At 40.0% G+C, this 14,585-nt stretch overlaps 2 protein-coding genes across 2 annotated transcripts in view; one reads left to right on the plus strand and one right to left on the minus strand.

Annotated features, from left to right (window-relative positions):
* Positions 1–1,240: 1,240 nt before the first annotated feature.
* On the plus strand, positions 1,241–14,532 carry LOC143524886 (C-type lectin domain family 4 member E-like). Its single transcript, XM_077018300.1, has 5 exons — positions 1,241–1,385; positions 3,955–4,284; positions 7,013–7,137; positions 7,298–7,404; positions 9,471–14,532. Exons 1-5 carry the CDS (start codon positions 1,292–1,294, stop codon positions 9,619–9,621), a joined length of 807 nt encoding a protein of 268 aa, XP_076874415.1. The 5' UTR covers positions 1,241–1,291; the 3' UTR covers positions 9,622–14,532.
* The window catches only part of LOC143510054 (uncharacterized), a 118,176-nt gene continuing 116,589 nt past the window's right edge, over positions 12,999–14,585 (minus strand). Inside the window, exon 5 of the mRNA XM_076999090.1 lies at positions 12,999–13,152. Within this exon, the coding sequence (XP_076855205.1) occupies positions 12,999–13,152 (154 nt within the window). The remainder of the gene's footprint in view (positions 13,153–14,585) is intronic.

Below are 14,585 nucleotides of genomic sequence, written 5' to 3' on the forward strand. Positions count from 1 at the left end.
ACACCCAAATACATGATACCTTGCTGAGGCCACTGAAATGCACCTGGATGGAAGTCAGTGGAGGGGCAATAAGCTGTTGAGGGGAGTGCCTCAGAGTTGGATTAGTTCACCCTGTAAAATCAGAATTTTTAAAATAAATCTATAATTCCAAGAAGACATGGTACAGATCTGCTAGGGTCAAACACCTGACGATCTTAACATCTATTTGCATTAATGAAATAGGATGGAACTTCTTGCATTTATCCAAATCTTTTCCTTTCTTAGGAATTAAACTAATAAGGGCCTGTCTCAGAGTCAGTGCCAATACCCCCCCCACCCCAACGCTTCCATATACACCTGTAAAGGTGAAGCCAACTCTGTCGCAAAGCTCTTAAAGAATTCCCCAGTAAAGCCATCAGGCCCAGGTGCTTAATTTAATGGTAAGGCCTGTACAGTATTACACCTTTAATCTTATCGCTGCCCAAAAAATCCCTCTGTTCCTCTGTCAATTTTGGGAGTCCTAGTGGTTCTATAAATTTCTTCTTCAGTTGAGGTACATGTCGAACTATAATTCTTTAAAGGCCTGATTAATATCTACAGTTGCAGTAAGCAGGTCTCCAGCTGGCGACCTCTCAACAGGGATAGTGGAGGCCATCTCCCTCTGTTTTATATAACTAGCAAGCAACTTTCCTGCTTTGTCTCCTGACTCAAAATATGTTTTTCTAGCCCTAAATAGATTAATGTGTGTCAAGGTAGTGGTCCGTGCTCATCTTTGTTGAGTCTTGCTCTGTTTGTGTGTTTTTGATGTGCTAAGTGCTAACTACACAGTATTCAGCTAATAAAAGCTACTTTGTGTATATATGCTCATCTTGGCATCTTGCCTACCCCCTCGCATTAGAATAGGAGATGATGTCTTCAAGTGCACATATTATAAATGACACACAGCACAGTATGTAACTCACAAATTAATATTAATTGATTTATTGATATTTATATGTAGCAGGGATCTTGGGATCTTGAGTTGTATTTGAGATGAAAAATGTAATTTTACATGAACCCATGAACCCGTCTCAACAACTGCATGGACACCAAAGAAATCAGACACAGAGGTGATTTCAGAAAGTTGTACATGCTTTGTGTGTCTGAGCTCATACCTCAACTTCCTGTGACTTCAACTTCGTATATAGGCCTACAGCTATTTATACAAGACCACATACACAGAGTCATTTTGGGGGCTGCAGACAGCAATATATACCAATTATCTGAAGCTAAAATATGATTCACTAAAATTAAGCCTGTAAACTCTGGAAACATGGGGAATATATGGTGTAATTCAAGTCACATTAAAGGTTCATATGAAGACGTCTATGTAAATGATGTGACCAGAAGAGAAAAGAAGACCTCAGGTAAACACACACACACACACACACATACACATACACACACACACACACGCACACACACACACACACACACACACACACACACACACACACACACACACACACACACCTATTGCCAACAGATCCTTAGATATGGGAAATCCCAATATATTTTTTGTTAAAACAGCCTCTGCAATGTGACTATTGCAGGGCCTATGAACTTTCATCTGTAAAGATGTAATGTCTGAATATGTTGTTAAAACAAAATTTACAATACACATGTAAAGACCAAATTGGGTGTACAGGCAAACATTTCACTTTCAGGTGCATACAATAAATCCAAGATGAAGTGAACATTTAGATTATGACCAAGGTGTCTGTGTTGGTTACATAATGTGACTAACAACAATGAAAATGGATCATCCGTACTTTGACCAATATATGTGAGATATTAAATGGTGTTTTATTTATTGTAGCTCAGAAGTTATGAGCAAATTACACAAAGAATGAAAAGTGTGGGATACTTGTTACTCTAAAATACAACCAGAGGTCTATACATAAGAAACGCACAGTAGATGGAAATGGCTCCAATTAATCTGATTTTACCCAAAATATAAAACTTTACAGATATTGATGTTTTTTATGCCTATTTACAGTGCTGGGGCCTAATGAAATGATAATATACACTTTGTAAGAACACGATTCACACTTTATTGATTTCATTAAACCTCATTACCTCCATCCACGGTTGACCCCTGCCCACTGAGCACGACAATTTGGGGGAATTTTCTGAAGGCCAATTTCTGCCTTACCCAAAGTTCTTATCTGATAGCACTACAATTACATTTCCTGTTTAAACCTTTTTACAATTGCATAATTCAAACCCTAAATATCCCTCTGTCATGCAGGCAAATCAAACTACAAACCCGTGTTTAATAGGCTTTCATTTTTACAACATACTGTGTAACTTTGCATTTGAAAGTAATGTAAATGTCACATTTAGGTTCGCCGGTCTATCTTGTTTTTGGTTCCTTTGGCCCCTCCTCTTTCTCCCTGTCACTGCTTTGTCTTGGTTTGTCCATGTATTCATGTTTTGGTTTTCCCATGTGTTCTCCTGCCACACCCATCATCTGTAACTCCACCCTCTCATCATTATCTCCAGCTGTGTCTTGTTAAGTTCCTTGTTTAGTAGTATAATTAAACCCTGTGTTTTGTCTTCCCTCTTGCTCGCCTTTGTATTAAGTTTAAGCCTTGTCTTGTCAGTTCCTCGTATCTGTCTATTTTAGTTTCTATAATGTTTTGGGTGGTTTTACCTTAGTCTGTCATGTCTTTATGTATTGGTATTGGTTACTGTTCTGTGTCTGATTGCCCACCTGTGACGATCGTGGACTGTTCTTTTGGATTTGCACTTAAATCTTGCTCCTCTCAGAACTTGTGCCCACCTTCCTTGAGTTAGTCCTTACAGTAAATTGCATTTGAACACACATTTTCCAACAAAAACATGACTGATTTCTTCAAAGTAGTACAGTTACAAACTTTAACAGCAGACCTATGTTAAGTGCAACCATTTACACAACGTCACGGAAAATATATACACACTGTCAGGCTACCCACTGGTTCAGCACCACAGGACTACACTTCCCAACACCTTCAGCCCAGACAAGCAGAACACGTGTCTCTCAATTGACTACCCAGATCATCCTTCCTGGATTTTTAATTGTTAACACCTGATACTTGTTTAATCCTTACCATATTAACACGTATCTAGGAGTACCTCATTTGCCATGGTTCATCCTTAGTGTACTAAACCTTTTTCGAGTATATATTATATTTTCTGTAGTGATGGGCAAGTGAAGCCTCATGAGGCACTGAGACTTTCCTAACAATTGTGATTAGAAGCTTCAAGGCTTCAGTGATGGTGGCATCTGGTGGACAACTGAAGCTACAGCAACCTCTAAAGAGCATCACTGAAGCAATGGCACTGTTTCAATCATATGACAGCAATTAAAGTTCAGAAGGTCATTCAAGTGATTTGTTCATTTATACCAAATAATTATTATATTGTCATTATAATAAAAAATGCAGATGCTCTCCCCCATACACAAACATTCCAAACATTCCCCCAAACACATTCCAGATTAACCCATCAAATAAATGTAAATTATATTAAGGGTTAAATGTTGGTTAAGGGTGATGTGTAATGATACATCTTATATAGCTGGTATGGCACCAAATCTCTCAAACCTGTCAAGCTGTCATTGACTCAAAACGCATTGAAACGCTGTGAGCCAGCACCACACACTGAAAGACAATGAGCCAATGAAAAGATTTGAAACATTTTAAAGCAATGAAGTGCAAAGCAAAACAGCATGTGACACTGGTGTTTCGATACAAACTCTGACACAGCGTTTTGAATCACTCCATTTCACGAAGAGTGATACACGCTCTGAAGCCTCTGAGTCATTTGCCCATCACACTTTTCTGGTTTTGATCTAGCTTATCGATTGTGCTTCAGATTCTCTCTTTGTACATTTATCTGAGATATAATATATTTTCATAATGTTAATATAACAATAATTATTTTTCACTATAGGTGGTGATGTTGCAGGAAGCAGATGTTCCAGACTGACTGCAGTGTGTCTGGGGCTGCTGTGTGTTCTCCTGCTGACTGTCATCATAGTGATGTGGGTCATGTTCACTGCAGAGACAGACCAGTTACAGACCAGATACAACAACCTGACTATAGAGAGAGACCAGCTACAGACCAATAACTATAACCTGACTATGGAGAGAGACCAGTTACAGACCAGTTACCTGACTACAGTGAGGGACCAGTTACAGACCAGTTACAATAACATTTTTGTAGAGAGAGATCAGTTACTGATGGAGCGTGCTGTACTGCAGAAAGAACTTTCAGTACTGGGTAAGTGAATACATATGAACTACTGAGATCCTGCACAATGAATATATCCATGTCAGATTCTGCTGTCTACAGGAGGCAAAATAAATCAGTACCTGCCAATCTTGGTTTTCAGTTTGGATTCACTGGTCATTGTTCATTCAATACTTTACCCTAGCCTCGTTTGTAACTTTACTTTTGCGGATTATCTGAGTTGTCTATCTTTGTTTAATTATTATAGTTCCCTGTTCTTATTTTGTATTTTGTACCAAGTATTTAGTCTATATTCCTGTCTCATATTCTCTCTGTCTAGTTTGTTAACCCTTAGCCTTATTGCCTGGTTTTCTCTCATCCTGTCTGATTATTTATTTTCTTGAATATCAGTCAGTTCACTGTATCATTCTTGCCTTTCTCGTTGTTCTATCTGTGTTGGCACTTTGACCTTGGTATGTACTAACAACAATGATCATGGATCTCCCCTAATAAATCTCGCTCTCTTTCACAAATATGTCACCTCCTTCGAGCCATGCAGCATAACATAATGCTGTGACTTAAATATAAAATATTTCTAACTCACCCTCCCCAGGGCAGTGTTTTTTCTGAGACTTGGATGCTGTCACTATTGACTGTTCGTTATTGGTACAAGACCATGTTGGCCGATTTACATAAGGCTGTCACTTCCTTTTTTACATACTCTCTGTATAAAACCATTAGGACATTGTCAGCAGGAAAACTGCTACTTCTGCCTGTTCCAGAGAGGCACTGGACACATTTGGCACATCGATAACCAACCTGCCTGAGTCATCAGGATTCACTACCATCCTCACGCAAGTGGGCAGATTTTCTAGAGGGGTGAAAACATTATGCGGCTCTACCCAATGCTTTTCAAACTGTAGAAGCCCCGTTCAACCAGATTTTTAGGAACTTCGGCATCTCTGAGGAAATTCTTTCTGAAAGAGGACCAAGATATACATCACAGGTATGGACAGCTTTCTTGGAATAAATTGGAGTGATCGGGAATCTCACGTGTAGTTACCACACGCAGTCCAATGGCCAATGTGAAAGTGTTAACCAGGAACTGGTTATGTTTTTGAGAATTTTCTGCTACAACAATCCTGCTGACTAGGTATGATTTTTAGTCTGGGCTGAAATAGCACAGAAATCTCTCACATGATACACCTCACTATCGGCAGTCTACTACATTTCATGTGTCTTTGCCTACGCCTGTGATTTCAGGACCATTAGATGAGGCGTCACTGGTGGTCAACCCTCCTCCAGCTATCGACTATGATGACATGCACACTTACCACCCCCAAGAAGAAGGAGATCATAATTACCTGATTACTAACACCTGTTTCCACATTTCCTCTGGACTATTTAAAGAACTCTCACTTGCTACTCTTTGCAAAGTATTGTCAGATCTTTAGTTATGGTGCTTTATTCATTACTGGATCTATCTTTTCTACTTTGACGTTCTCTTTTTGCATTGCCACCTAGGATTAGTTTGCCGTTTTTTACCTTTCTGGATTTCACGAATTCTTGCCTGTTTTTGACCTATAGATTATAGCTTCGCCACGCATATCATTGTTTATTTAAAGCCTGTCTCCAATCTGCAAGCTTCCTCATTTGATGTTACACTTAACACTTGGGGCCATCATCCCGGTATACGCCTGGATCATACCCTCTAATCCTCAGGCCCCCTCGTTTTGCCTAATGTACATTCTCAAAATGTCAGAGTGCTGGTTTTGCGACGGAACCCTCCCTGCACTGTGAGGAGTTTCCTTGTCTTAATGTGACTTATATTTCCTCCTTTGGCCATCTTATTCGCAGGATAGCTGCCTTCAACATCTCCTTTGAAGTCTTCTGGTAGTACGATCCTATAATCCCTTCAGTTCTACCTTTCCTCTCCTTGTAACCATCCAACCACACTTTTCCAATTTAAATGGCATTTCGATGTCCTTGCAGTATATACCAGTGATATGGATAAGTGTGTTGATGTCTTGTTCACTTCTGGCATAAAGCTCAATGTCATTCGCATAGATGAGGTGATTGATTATTGCTCCATTTTTTCGCCACTATGCATAGTCACTCTTGGAGATGATCTCACTGAGGGGGTTCAGGCCTATGCAGAATAGCAGCAGGGCGTCTACTTGGTAAATCCTGCACTTGATGGGACCTGATCCTCTAAGTTTGTCTTCCACAACCTCACATGAAGACTTTTAGCATCCTATTGATGTTCTACAGACCAAACTTTCCAAGTTGGAAAGTTTACAGTTGTCTTGTAGTCCGTCCAATTGGTTTTCAGTTTGGTCTTTCTGGTCTTACAGTTTTGAATGTTTTATGCACTACCCAGATGCCTGTGCTCCTCTGGTGTTCTTGCCAATTCCTTTCTGCGCCCATGTATTGAGCTATGTCCCTACTCAGCCACAATGACATTTGACAGGAACTGAGAGCTCTTCAGGATCAGAACTGTCCAGGAATGGACATCTTATTGTACTTCCTAAGTACCTTCATCACACCTTTCTGCACTTCTGATTGTCTAATTTCTCTTTGTGTTGCTCGTATCTTGGCCTCCATTCTCCTTCTATATGGAGGATAGCTACTGCTCCTTTATGATGTTCATCTTGTGGCCAAGCATCTCATATATAATTTGTGTGTGTGTGTGTGTGTGTGTGTGTGTGTGTGTGTGTGTGTGTGTGTGTGTGTGTGTGTGTGTGTGTGTGTGTGTGTGTGTGTAAATTCACTGCACAAGGATGGAAATATTTCAACTTCAGTATTTACTTCCTGACTACTGGGAGGAAGAGCTGGACAGAAAGCAGAAAAGAGTGTAAGCAAAACGGATCCGACCTGGTTATCGTAAACAGCAGAGAGGAACAGGTGAGAAGATTGCAAGTGTGTGTGTGTGTGTGTGTGTGTGTGTATCACAATCATTATGTCTGTAATGTCCTACTTCCCTGGAAAACTTATGTAATTCACTAAATTCAATACATATTGTGATTATATACAGATTATATATTATAATGTTAACACTTCACAGGAGTTCATCAGTAAAATGTTTCCTCATACTGAAGCTTGGATCGGTTTGAGTGACACTAACATAGAGGGAAACTGGAAATGGGTGGACAACACACCACTGACGTCTGAGTAAGAAACCACTGATCTGACCCTTAGAAACAAGTCTGCTTACTCAGGCAACCATCTCATTAAAACACTTGGGCAGTTATTTCCAGTGGTACAAGATCAGGCTCCGATATACGTCAATAGGGAAAGACCCATAAAGTTGAAGTGCATAGTAAAGGTGACATTAAAAGCCATGTGGGAATTAGTCTCTGTTAAAAACAAACAAATATAACAAATTAAAGTCTTTGGATAAAAAATTTTTTAATTTTAATATTTAAAAATATTTTACACATAGCACTTATGAAAACATATAACTCGTACCTCGTATTGTCAGGGCTCACTCCAGGGTTGTTCCACATGCTGCCACTGGGGGGAGCTCACTAGCCAGCTCCCAGCAACTCAATTGCAATCAGCAGTGATGAGCTGCAGCCAGAGATGGGGACTCGAGTTTGGGACTCGGACTCGAGTCGCACTTAAGTCGCATATACAGTGACTTCAGACTCGACTTAGACTTGCATCCAAAAGACTTGCAACTCGACTTGGACTCGTGATTTGAGACTCGTGAACAATCTTTTATTTGTAATGTTCTTTTGTGTTTCATTTGACAACCTTTTCTCCGCCTGTCTGAATGCTTTTTACTTCCCGCTGACGTAACATTTTCGGCGCGCGGACCCTCGCGCCGGTCGCGACGCGTCAAGTATTTCGCAAGTGACCGTTGCACGCGACTCCACACACCTCACGCGAACCTGGCGCTGCGCGCGCCGCAAAACATCGCGATCATGGCGGCGATGGTGAGGACGCTCGCTTCTGTTCCACCATTCATAATAAGTTTTGGGTACAAAACAAGTACAAGTAGCAAATAGAAGAGCAGAAAACTGCAGCGTGTGTGGCATAAAAATACAGGACGCTGGTTCCACCACATCTAATTTTATTCGCCACATGAAAATCCACCCGGAAAGGTTAGTCACTGCCTGAAAGGTTATTAGCAATATTGCAATATTGGTATTGAATTGCCACTAGTGCAGCAGTAGAGAGGGTGTTCAGTCGTGGAGGCCTCATAATGCGCCCTCACCGAGCCAGGCTAAGACCTTTCATATATATAGTTAAAAATGTGATTTTTTTTTAATTTCACAGCCCTCCTTTATCTTTTAGAACAAAATATAGCAGATGTTCTACTGAAAGAAGAGAATATTGTATCCAGAAAAATGTCAGTTTTGTTAGAAAAATACTTTTTGGAGAAAAATACGGATACAAAATGTATCTGGAAAACATTTGTGTGTGCGTGCACACTTTTAAAAAATTTGTATTTCTTTGTTTACCAGTTTAAGCTATTATACATCAGAAGTGTCATAACAGACCATTACAACTATACAGTGATTTGCGACTACAGTGTCACTCAAATATTTGGGACTTGACTTAGACTTGAGAACAAAGACTTGAGATTTGACTTGGACTTGAGACCAAAGACTTGAGACTTGACTTGGACTTGAGGTCAAAGACTTGGACTTGCAAAAAATGACTTGTGAGCATCTCTGCCTGCAGCTGTCTGTTCCCTTATTTAAGGAAGGCAGTTGGCGTGTCTCACTGCAGAGTTGTTTGCCCTACAATATGTGCAGGTAGTCGGCCCCTTTTCCAAGTACCGTGTTGTCTTGGTCTCTCGTCACCATGCTCTCTTTCTGCTTGTTCGAGTGTTTTCACTCCTGTGCAGCTCTCAGGCCCATCGCAAGTTTTCCTTCGCTGTGTTTTCTCTGAGTCATCAACCAGTTAGGACTATTGCAATGACAGCTCAATGTTAAATCTGTGGTCTCATCAATGTAACTTGATGACAGGCCTGGTTACGTTTTTAACAACAATATTTCACTTTTTTTACTGAAGCACAACACAATCATAATATAATTTTTTTTTGTACATCACAAGCAATTTTATTTAAATATTTTGTAGAATGACTTGTCTCACTATTAATAATGATACTAATAATATCCTCTAGTAGTAATGTTTATGAATGAACACTGATCATGATGCAGTCATTTGATCTTTGCATCATGAGGTGTGAAATTCAGAGGGCAATGTACTTTTTTCAATGCTTTCAGGTACTGGTGGAAGCAGGAGCCCAATGACTATGGAGGAAACGAGGACTGTGCTATAACTGGGTACAAGACTGCTACTGACAGTGTCCTCACCTGGGCTGATTATCCCTGTCAACACCATGTGGTTGGAATCTGTGAGAAAATGTTAATCTGAGTCAGAGTGAATGACAGAATCAGAACTTTTACTAATCAGTAAAACAGTAAAAACAGGACCTTAAGTATATGACAATGATAAGAATAACAAGGAATGAAACCAATGAGAAACCACTCATTTCAAGAACCAATGAGATGCTACACAAACTTGGGGGGGGCAAAGTTGAGGGGGAGACTGTAACCATAAAAGTGCGATTTGGTTACCAATTGCACCAAATACTTATTTTTTTTTTTTTTGTAAAAAAAAATACCTTTGATTTTATGTACACAAAGATTTGCAAAATAGCAAGGAAAACCAGAGTTACTGTACACAGTTGAAAAACTGTTCTTGTGACATCTCTGAACATGACACATACTCAATGACATCAAAAAGGCCCACAAAACGGGGCAAACAGCATGACTCAAGATAATGATGATCAACACATTCAACACAGGTGCTCTCAAATACACATAATGCTACCAATACAAGAGACAGGTGAAATGATTAACACGGACTAACACACAGGCCAACAAACAAACAGACGAACGTACATACCTACTACACATAGTACAGCAGTTCTAGCATCTTTAGTGTCCCCCTCATAAATTACTCGTGAGAAATTTGGGTTTCTTTATTGTTCCATGTAACCGTGGAATGAAATGTATGCCATTGATTAAGGATGCCAATAAGGGTATAGTTAATAAAATAAGAAGTGTATTATAAAATGTAATTCGTTTGATCAAGATGTGATAAACATGTGTTTCTAGCTGAAAAGGTGCTTTATATTCATCTGTAGGTATGTATATTAGCATGTGTGTCAATACAAGACTGTGCACACCAGACTTTAGATTCTGGCTCAAACACTGCACCCATCATTATCATTTAAAACAGGGGTCACCAATGTGTCGCCCGCGAGGGCGTTATGAGTCGGCCACGGGCTTGTTTTAAAAATAGCTCACTATAGTAGCGTATATTATTTTTTTACGCTACTATTAGAGATTGTCCACGGTTGCTAGCGGTCTGTCTGCTTAGCAATTGACAGGGGCGGACTGGGGAGAAAAAGTGGCCCGGGAGTTCCTGACATATATACCTGTGTGTGTGTGTGTGTGTGTGTATATACTGTACATGAATCTATAGATGGCACGTAGTGTATATGATGGCGTTTATTGTCATATGGACAATATTAATTCCAGCAATAATATGATTACAAAACCACATAGTGGCTTTTAAATAGTCCATCATAAGACCACCAAACAAGTTGTTTTACGCAAAGTGCATCCTAAAGAACAACCTACAACTCTAACGTGGGTATTTCTTCCTCTTACCTATTTGTGGTGGTTAGTTTTAATCTAAGAATTTCAATAGCTTTAAAAAAAAAAAAAGGTGCTCTGGAACCTTTAAGACCGCCACTTGCGTCCGTGTTAACCGTGTTAAGGTCATTTGTACATGGTGCCTTAGACGTTGCAGAGGCGACAGCAGTACATTTAAAATAACATGTTATCTACAATTTAAACTGCTGTATGTTTTCGTAGAGTGGCCCGGATTTTCTGGGACAAGTTGTTTTTTTTCTGATCTCCGCTGCATACCGTCAGCCCGCATCAGCTTGCCCAGTCTGCGGCCCGGTCCAACTCGTTCATAGAAGAAATTAAAGTAAAATAACATAAAATGTAAAAAAGTAAAGTAAACAATATAATAAAAAAGTAAAGTAAATAAAACTATTAAGATAATTACAACAGATTTAGCTCACCCACGCTCTCTAGAACAACAAACACACAGAGCGCGACCTTCACTCTCACTGGCTTTATGCGAACTGTGTGCTCGTCGGCCCACAGTTATGCACGGCCACCTGGTGCTCGACTCCCAGCCGAGGGTGAAACTCCCAATCACTCAGTTACCCTGCCTGGTAACCACCAATGGTGCCACCTGTATACCCCCCGTGGAGTTCGACCGCCAAACCTCTCGACTCTTGTCGAGTTAGATCCCCTGATCCTGACAGTTCCCTATGAACTGCGTCTGGCGTCGCCTGTGTATACACGTACCAGGAGAGAAGTCACAACCTCTGCAATAAGTTTCTGCTGAGGAGAGAGACAAAATTTAACTAAAAGCAGATCTAAAGAGGACGTAAATATAAGATAACAATAAAATGTTAAAATTAAAGATAAAAAGAAATCATTAAATAAAGTGACAAATTATAAAATAATAGACTAGAGTTTCTTAACTAAAAGCAGATCTAAACAGGAATGTTTTGAGACTGTTCTTGAAACTATTCAGGGATGAAATCAGTCCGCGGCCGCGCTGAGCAGGTTAGTCTGACTGGAGCGGGGGAGGTAATAACACCGTTAAACAGCAGCGTGACTACGGGCCGCAGTGCGCGGCAATGGCTCCTCCACGGGCCGAGTTAAACCACCAGCGGCCCACCGGCCCACCGGGGAAATCCCCGGTAGCAATGTATGCCAGTCCGCCCCTGGCAATTGACACATCAATATGGTAGCCCTCCGCAATATGTGGTATCCAAGAAGTAGCTCCCAGTTTCAAAAAGGTTGGTGACCCCTGATTTAAAGGAACAGCTGTTCAAACTGGTTGTTCTGAACAGAGCAATATTAACAGGGTGTGATGGGTGCAGTGATGCCTGATCCCTGTGGTTTTTTGACACAAGCATGTCACAGTCACTTAAATAAACCCCAGGGAATATGTCCCCTTTTTATTTTGTTTTTTGAGTTAAACAATAGTTATTAGTATGACCTTGAAGACATTCACAGAATACATGTGTCCAGTAAAGTACATTTCTCGTTTTTTACTGTTTACTTTGTTTGTTGGTGTCATGGTGTCTTACATCATCTACACTCTCATAGGTCTCCACCATATCCATGTGCTTTTATTCAACACCTTAGTGCAGTTCAGCTCATCGTACAACTTTCTAATCTCACAAAAAAACTGAAGTGTAGCTTAACTCAAGTGTTCATTTGAAGTGGTTATTTATTTCTACTGTTTACCTACTGTGACACTCAGAGAGCATCGTGGGTGAGCACCCGGACATTAAGCGAGCATTGTGAGCAGATATTTAATAAACATGAAGGTGAACAGAAAAGACGGTGAACAACTGTGAACAACTAACATCAGAGTCAGTGGGAAAACGTTAAAACTATGTACACATTTTGATTCATGAAACGTGTTTTTTGTGTACATGCAGGAAGCCTCAGTATAAAAGTCTCCATTCACATATGCCAAACACAGAGTGAACACATGAATAATCATTCCAGAGTTTTACAGCATCAGTTGGTGGTTAATCACTATATCCAGTTACAACACAGTCCCCATTTCCTCCTTAGTCATTGGGTTCCGCTGTACACCAGCACCTTAAAGCCCACAGGAAATGAACACTAAAACTGTCATGACTGTTAACTCAAGTTTCTGTTAAGAAAAACTACCTCACACACAGATGCAAAACGGTGATTACAGGGATAGTCAGCCCAGTTCCACAAAATATCAGGACCATAGCCAGCTATGACACAGTGCTCATTTGGATCATTGGGTTCCGTAGTGCTCCAGTAGCTGAAAGAAATAATCAAATACATTTGTTTATTAGAGTAATGAAAGGTGAGTCAGTAATCAGATCTTGAGTAGTTCAGTTCAGTGATTCAGTCTCTTACCCAGTGATCAGTGCTGTGTTATCCACCCATTTTCATACCCTATGAGTGTCTGTCACTCAAACCTATCCAGACTTTTCTGTTGCCCCGAATTGTATTAATACCTTCCTGTCAATGTAGTTATAAAGTATGAAAAGACAACTAAAGAACAGATTCCCCCCCCCCTCTCTCTCTCTCTCTCTCTCTCTCTCTCACCTGTTCCTCTCTCCTGTTTATAATCACCAGGTCTGCTCCTCTCTCTCTGCAGTCCTGTCTGCTCTCACTCCAGTTCTTCTCTTCAGTAAAGATGTAATACATACTGGAGTTGAAGTACAACCATCCCTGTCTGATATAAGTATCTGTATATAAAACAGGACATAATTAATAAGAATGAATATTTGGTGAGCAATAACTGTATGCCAGCATGTAATGGTACACATAATAAACGCTTCGAATTACATTAAAATTTGGACATCACAGTTGAGCTATAGGACATTGCATGGAATTTTAACTTTCACTTTACATGCTGTTTGTTCAAAGTAACTAGAAACCTAGGCTCGTGCATTTAGGGAGTTATGTTGATTTTTTCATGTTGCCCTGAACTCATACTGAACTCTGATGTCCAAACTTTAATGTAAACCGAATTGTTTACTTTTGTGTACCATTACACGCTGACATACAGTTATTGCTCACCCAAAGTTTGTTTTATTATTATGGATTTAACAATAGTGAAAAAAATATTTAGCACTGAATTTCTCACAAATAATAAAAAGGTCTGTCTATATCCTTCCATGTTGCTACTTATTTATAATTAATATTTATGTATAATTTAAGTTACGTACTGTTTGAAGCTGTGCACACAGGCACACAAACACACACACATGCATATACACACACAATCACTCACCCACGCGCGCCCACACATACACACACACACACAGTTTCTTTTTTCCCTGCCTGATTGCATTTGGTGGTGTTTGGGGCATCCATGGTCTTCACAATGTGATATAAGGACATGTTAATATTCTGTCATTAATGATAGAAGGTTAATATATTCCTGTGCCATTAAAAAACCATTATTTCGTGTCCTTATAATCCCTGCACTTCCCCAGTCTCGCTATCGGTTATTTTGTTCATTTGTCTATTCGTTCATCTGTTCATACTGTTGTTTGATGCTTTGCTGTTCTGATCCTGTTCGTAAGTTGTTCTGTGTTTCCCCGTCGGGTCTAGTATGCCTGTTTACCTATGTTATTCGGACTGCCCTCCCGTTATGACCACGGACTGTTTCTCTGATGACGGTTATGGATTATCCTTTAATAAATCTCGCTCTTCTCAGCATTTGTGTCCGTCCCCTCGCTC

This window comes from Brachyhypopomus gauderio, chromosome 1 (assembly GCF_052324685.1).
Source record: "Brachyhypopomus gauderio isolate BG-103 chromosome 1, BGAUD_0.2, whole genome shotgun sequence".
Lineage (NCBI taxonomy): Eukaryota > Metazoa > Chordata > Actinopteri > Gymnotiformes > Hypopomidae > Brachyhypopomus > Brachyhypopomus gauderio.

What these genes read in the sequence shown, in the direction of transcription:
- LOC143524886 (XM_077018300.1), top strand. Translation starts at nt 1,292, where the DNA reads ATGGGGAATATATGGTGTAATTCAAGTCACATTAAAGGTTCATATGAA. An exon ending in AAGAGAAAAGAAGACCTCAG is followed by an intron (nt 1,386 to 3,954) that starts GTAAACACACAC and finishes TTTTCACTATAG; the next exon opens with GTGGTGATGTTGCAGGAAGC. An exon ending in GAAAGAACTTTCAGTACTGG is followed by an intron (nt 4,285 to 7,012) that starts GTAAGTGAATAC and finishes TCACTGCACAAG; the next exon opens with GATGGAAATATTTCAACTTC.